Genomic DNA, 7,199 nt, shown 5'->3' with positions numbered 1-7,199 from the left:
ATCCCACTGATAGGAAACGGCCGGACGGCGTGTTTGGACACTCGTGTGATAATTTCCGTGTCAGGAGGGACTTTGATGTGATAACTACCTGCATCTGTCACTGGTCTCCTTCTGGTTCCCCCCAGTGACCACCAGACTTCTGTAATGTCAGCGACGGATACAGAAAGAGGAGCAGAGTGGAGTGAGAATGAACGACAACACCGTCCGTTAGCTCGTATTCATGATAGACGGTAAACGGACGTGATGTCCAGAAGGACAGCAGACAAAGACGAGCAGGCGTCAGTAAACATGACCTCCGTCTTCAGGGTTGTTCAAGCTCCTGCATTTAAGAGACAAAAAAAACGATAACAACAAAAGAATAAAGAAGGAAAATGACTTCTTGTTGCAGTTTGTTTTGTGTCCCAGCCCAAAGTGTTCACACTGAGCCAGTTAGTGAAGAGACAGAGCAGTGAATCTGCAAGGGTTTTGATATTTGGGTCGTTTGTTTGTTTTTTATGCCAACATGCAAACACATTCTTAGATTCCAGATACTTAACCTCCTCATTTAAAATTTTTTTTATTTTATTTTATTTTAGAAATTTGTTTATTATTATTATTATTATTATTATTATTATTATTATTATGTATTTATTTTTTATGGTTCTTATATTTTTTATATATATATATTATTTTAAAAATATATATATATATTTTTTTTTCTAGCAAAGAGAAATAAAAAAATGCATATCAAACAAAAGCTCGGGTCTTAAGTTAAATGTGAAAAGGTTCTGTTTTTGTTAGGCTAATGTTAATGTGAAATGTTAAAATTTAGGGGTTTTCAGGGTTTAGAAACAAGAAAACTGTAAACGACGTCGGCTTGTTTAATCCTTTGAATCTCAAATAGTTGGACATGTCTCTTGCTGCTGTCACATTTTTATTTACTGCAGACTAAAATCCTGGCCCTCTGTGGAAACAACAGTCTGCAGCTACGAGCAGAGAGAAGTCATACGTGTGTCTTCACACGTTTAGAATGACATAAATCATACAAAAGAAGAAACTAAACTTGAATTTCTTTGATTATTTTTTTTAACAGGACATTTTAAAACCTGGTGTAACATGTGCACTACCTGCAGTTCAGCTGAAACCTGATTGATTTTTATTTTTTGGTCATGTGACTGTTTGTGGGGCAAAGAAACACAGTGTTTTTTTTTTTTTATTCAACCTGGCAGACGTTTGTTTTGGACATTATTTTGTATAATGCATTGATTTAGATGAAATATCACAGTTTCAAAGTTCCTGAAGGAAATATATTTATATATATAAAACATACATTAATGTGCCATCAGACAGTTTAAAATCTGCTCTGGTTCTTTATGTTGTCATCGTTTGGGGCTTTAGTAAAGCGTGTAGTTTTGGCCTTTTGACTCCACCGACAGTGTTTATGGTCAGTGGAGTTAAACAGACTGAATGTTTAACCCAGTAGATCTGACCTTTATTTACAGGAATGCACTCAAATGGGCTGTTTCATTCTCTGAAATGTAAAATTCACACNGCTTTCAAAGCCGTCGGCTGGTTTTAAAATCCAGAAGGTTAATAGCAGCACCTTCTCTGAAGTCAGCATGACGCTAACTACGCTGACCTTGTGCGGTTTCCTGTTTTCAGAATGGAAAACATTAATGCTTTAGTATTTTTCTATTTTCCATTTTCTCAAGAGTAAATACACATTAGCGCGTAGTATTTTATTGATGTGTTCCAGGAGAAACTGATTGCTCCCCGCCGTGTCCACACAAAGTACACAAACAGCCTTGAATCACAGCTTCTATGTGGCCCTTCTCCTGGATTACATTCCTGCCTGCCGTTATAAAAGCTTTTACTAAACAGGACAGTGATGCTCTCAGCGACGCACCGCACGGTTCAAACAGAAATAAACATTCTGAGCTCGGACGGTTGTAACCTCAGAGAGAAAGGAAAGTTTACGGCTAAATATATTTTGCGTGGTTTGCGTCTCGAGAGCACCCAGATGTGTTTTTCTATCAGCGTTGGCAGGCTTCTTACTACAACGCCAGGCATCTTGACGCTGAGCCGGGCGAGGAGGGGGATAGAGGGAGTCATGTGGAGATGAATAATCCATAAAAAAGCTCTGCCGGCCAGCACTCCCACCCTTTTATTTCATGACCTTCTCACTCTGCTGCTCCTCATTCGTTCTCTCGCTTTTTCTTTTTTTCTTTTTATCCTCCCCCAGCATCTTATCTGACCCTTCTGTGTCTAATACTTTCCCCCTGACCAATCCAGCTGGAAGAGGTTAGAGGCCAAAAACAATCTTTTCGTTTTGAGCGTTTGCACACGTGCGCTGTCAGGAGGCAGGTGCAGCTGTGGACTGTGATATACAAGCCTGCTGTTTGCGTGCTTTTAACCTGTGGGCCTCGACACGACCGAGACCACGCAGGAGGCAGATGTGGGCGTCTGCATCGCTCACTTACGTTCCAGCCTTTCTCTAAATGCTTGGTTTTAATACTGCCTCAACACTGTGACTCATTCCTTATTATATACATACAAGGACAAACTGTGCCCGTCTTGGACGCCAACAATAAACTCCTGTAAGAAAAACCAAAACACAAAATATGAACCCAAGTCTTCTCAAAACAAGTCACTGATGTAACTTGAATAAAGGTCGATGCCATTTTGCAGAAGTTAGTTAATATTGTGTGCAACAGAAACGGATAAAAATGTGAATTAATTCATACAAATTGAAGCCACGATCCACTTCAGGCCCGTCTAGGTCTGCTGTCATTGAAAATAAACACTTGTCTGGCCTAAAACTATATGATCTAGATTTATGTTGAAGCTCTGAGAAACAGCAAAGGTCCTCAGATAGTTCCCCGTGCTCGGGTTGTCTCACCAAATGGTCCCGTTCTGATAGAACATCTAAACTGATAAACCAACAGTGAAACATTTCATCATGAAGTTATGTATTTCTGACGCTGAACATCATTCAGTGTTAACGGTCATAGTTCATCTATAAAACTGCATAAGTGGAATTGAATACTTCCCACAGTTTCCCCCAGGACTACAAGACACCCCGGAAAATAAGGATATGAAGTTATTTGGAAAACAAATACTCTACAAAGTCGTGAAAAACTGGAGCATGAGCGATGAGCTCTCAGCGTTCCAATGACATCCAGTAGCTTCAAGCACACGGTCCAGTCCTGGGGTTTAGGTAGCTGCTGTAGAGAACAGGGGCTCCACCAGGGTGCCCATTGATCTACCGTAATCTCCAGACTATTGAGGCACCTGAATATAAGCCACACCCACTAACTTTAAAAAGAAAACCATTTGTGTACATATACAGGTCACACTTAAGCTGCAGGTGTCCACGTTGTAACACGAGATATTTACACAGAAAGATGTTTTACACTTTTAATTTAACACGTACCGGCAACATACACAAATACGTAAATGCTTTTTTCCGAACAGTGCCTCTAACACGGCTGGTTAAGAAAATAAAAGCTACAGCAGCCTACCAGGAAAAGTCATTGATCGCTATCTTCATCCTCCTCCTGAACACTAAAACCACTAAAGTCGTCTTCTTCAGCCTCAGAATTACTTCCTCGCACACTTCCTCAGTCTCTCTGTTGCTCTCAATGTCACTTTGGTCTCGAGGCAAATTCAGAAAAATCCATAAATTAGCCGCATCGTTGTTTAAGCTGCAGTGTTCAAAGCGTGTGAAAGAAGTAGGGGCTTATATTCCAGACATTACGGTAATTATTTTCTGGACTAATAGCTTCAGTGTTGGGCCTATAATATGTGAAAACAGAGTCGATGTCTTTGGAGTTGACTGATTTATCAGATGTTAACCTCGTTATAATGCTTTGTCCAATTTTGCTCATAATATGATTTAAACAATCCGTTATTTTAGTTGTTGCTAATTCATCGTTTGATTTTATTTCTCGGTCCGTTCATGTTTGACATCCACATTAAAAGCGGCACAAATCTGAAAATGTGCACAGAAACCCATCAGCGGATTAAAAACAGGCTGTAATGCAGCACATTCTCTTCATTCGCTCCCCTTTCTTCCTTTTTTTAAAAGTCAGTCCTCATCCAGAGCGGATTCGTTCATCAGCGCCGAGCCGATGATTAGAATTATCACGGGTGATGATTTCGTTCTAGTGATTCATAATTTAAACTCCGTTCTGCTGTATTTTGATCTCTTGGGCTGTTTTCTCGTTCGTCCTCTTTTCCTTGCTCCTCTTTTGCTTCTCTTCTTCACTGAGAGGCTCCTGGGACGCCTCCCCGGGATGCTCTTCCTCACATCCACCCTGAGCACAAACACTCACCTCAAATAATACAAAAAACAACCAGGCAGAATAATTTACACACATACAGTAGCTCTCTCCTTATCCAGTGCTTGAATTCCGTTTGCTTCCCTTTGTTGTGTTGCATATCATTAAACTTTCCACTCTCGCCTTTTGAAGCTCTTCCTTTTCATGTTCTGTGTTCTTTCTCTTATCGGCGTCGGTGCCAAATAGCTGCTTCCCACAGTGCGGCTGACGCTGGGTGAAGGCAGCTCCGCATCCTGTAGCGTTCACGTGAGGACGGCTGCGCTGTCAGGACACACCGGCTCGCTGCTTCATGGCAGAGACGAGCTACAACGAGCCCTCCAGCCTGGTTCAGACCAGCTGAGATGGAGCTGATTTGCATGTTTGAATTAGAGCGACTTTGCAGGAAATAGATTTTAAAACAGTTTGTTTGTTTCAGAAAAAACATGTCTGTGGTTGTTCTAGATGTTTGCACTGACATCCAGTGTTTTCTAGTGTGGTTCTGCTCTTCAGACCCACCGTCACGTCTACGTTGATCCCAATGAGCCACTGGTTCCAGGAATGTTTTCTATTTGAACCATATCTTGGCACCCAACTTTATTTGATCCTCTAGAAACACAGGTTACAGGCACCAGTTACAGCTTTTATAACTTCCTTTTAGAGAAATCACGCGTTCTCTGTCAGTTTGGCTGAAACTCTGCAGAGAAGTCGGTCGGAAACCAGAGCAAGTTCCTCATCATCACAGTCGAGGATGACACGGCCAATTCCCCCAGAATTGACCCTGAAATTAAAAATGAGTCGATCCAAGCTGCGGATTGTCTTCTCCCTTCTCAGTGTTGTAAGTTTTAGCTTCTGCAGCACATTTAATAGAGTTTTTAAACTTCTCTGTGATTGGATGCTTCTTACTGAAATGCATTCATATTTAACCTCTGTTCTAAAGTCTTTGTGTCTGTCAGCGTGAATTATTGATTTCCGTTTTAACCTTCTGAACCCCGAGCGCTGTCTGAGTTTGTTTTATTTGCTGCTGTTACATTTTTCTCTGTCTATACTATAAAGTCTTGCACCTCTACGGAAACACAGAGGCTCAAAAATGTCGCCTGTGCAGTACGACACGTTTATAATTTCAAAAAATCAGTTTTTTCCTGCTGTTGCACCTGGTAATATCGATTTATTTTATTTTATTTTTCGTGACCTCAGTTATACGAATGGTTTTGCACGATTTTAATGAAATATCACGATTTCCAGCTTAGATTTGATTTCTCAGCCAAACAGCACATCACAGATAAGAAGCTCAAGGATTGTTGGAAAAGTTCAAAAATCCAATAATTCCTTCTGTTTTTACAGTTTATGGCTTCGATAGTTGGTGTAATTTGGGCAATTTAAAAATAAAACGCGTGTCTTTTTAAATCCCCTGGTGGGTTTTGGGCTTCAGTGGGTTCTAAGACAGAACTTAATATTTTAAAATGATGATTTAACCGTCAGTAAAACAAACTGGCAAACAGCTACGATGAGAAAGACGTCAGCGGGCAACGTCGGCGCATCCCACTGATAGGAAACGGCCGGACGGCGTGTTTGGACACTCGTTATATATTTTTTAATTTTTTAAAAATATGCTTTTATTTTTTTAAAATATTTTTATAAATATTTTTTATATTTTTATTTTTTTAATTCTAGCAAAGAGAAATAAAAAAAATGCATATCAAGCAAGAGCTCAGGTCTTAAGAAGTTAAATGTGAAAAGTTTCTGCTTTATTAGACTAATGTTCATGTGAGATGTAAAAAATTTCAGGGTTTAGAAACAAGAAAACTGTAAAAGAGTCTCAAATAGTTGGACACGTCTTTAGCTGCCGTCACATTTTTAGTCACTGCAGACTAAAATCCTGGTCCTCTGTGGAAACAACAGTCTGTGGCTACGAGCAGAGAAGTCACACGTGTGTCTTCACACCTTTACAATGACATAAATCATACAAAAGAAGAAACTAAACTTGAATTTCTTTGATTATTTTTTGAACAGGACATTTTAAAACATGGTGTAACATGTACACGACCTGCAGTTCAGCTGAAACCTGATTGATTTGTATTTTTTGGTCATGTGACTGTTTGTGGTGCAAAGAAGCACCGAGTGTTTTGGTTTTTGTTCAACCTGGCAGATGTTTGTTTTTGACATTATTTTGTAGAATAAAAGAAATATATTTATATATAAAGCATACATTAATGTGCCATGGGACAGTTTGAAATCTGCTCTGGTTCTTTATGTTTTCATTGTTTGGGGCTTTGATAACAGGTGTAGTTTTTGGCCTCCACCGACAGGTTTTATGGTCCGTGGAGGTAAACAGACTGAATGTTTGACCCAGTAGATCTGACCTTTATTTACAGGACTACACTCAAATGGGCTGTTTCATTCTCTGAAATGTAAAATTCACACACTGAACGTTTTCATAGCAGAAGGAATGAAAGTCCGTCGTTTGTGCATCCACAGGGACGACGGGAAGGAAGGCCTGAAGTTCTACACCAACCCGTCCTATTTCTTTGACCTGTGGAGAGAAAAGATGCTGCAGGACACAGAGGACAAGAGGAAGGAGCGGCGGAAACAGAAGGTAGGTCTAGACGTCAGAAGCACAGGTCCGATCCTTTGGCTGCTGCGGTGGATCGGAGGCGTTTGAGATGTAGGACGCTGAGGTTAGAAGTAGGAAGACGTGGAAACAACAGAGGCTCCCTGTGTTCTCCACATACAGACTGATGTGTCCTTCACAAGGAACCTGACCGGGTTCCTCACTGATAGATTCACAGGCCTGGCTTCATACCACGTAGCCTAATGCTTTAATTAGTCACCACTCACAGATTAATCAGCTCTTCCTTCAGTCAGCCTTCTTAGTTATTGCTTGTGTGATCATTACATCTAATT

The 7,199-nt window shown here is 40.4% G+C and overlaps 1 protein-coding gene across 2 annotated transcripts in view; it reads left to right on the top strand.

Moving 5' to 3' along the window:
- The window catches only part of wasf1 (WASP family member 1), a 70,404-nt gene that overhangs the window by 44,377 nt on the left and 18,828 nt on the right, over positions 1–7,199 (top strand). For both annotated transcript variants that reach the window (XM_008298250.1, XM_008298248.1), the window contains exon 5: positions 6,774–6,891. In XM_008298250.1, coding sequence (XP_008296472.1) covers positions 6,774–6,891 — 118 coding nt within the window. The remainder of the gene's footprint in view (positions 1–6,773; positions 6,892–7,199) is intronic.

This window comes from Stegastes partitus, unplaced genomic scaffold, assembly GCF_000690725.1.
Source record: "Stegastes partitus isolate 25-593 unplaced genomic scaffold, Stegastes_partitus-1.0.2 Scaffold1299, whole genome shotgun sequence".
Taxonomy (NCBI): Eukaryota; Metazoa; Chordata; class Actinopteri; family Pomacentridae; genus Stegastes; species Stegastes partitus.
This window is presented reverse-complemented; position numbering and strand designations above follow the sequence as displayed.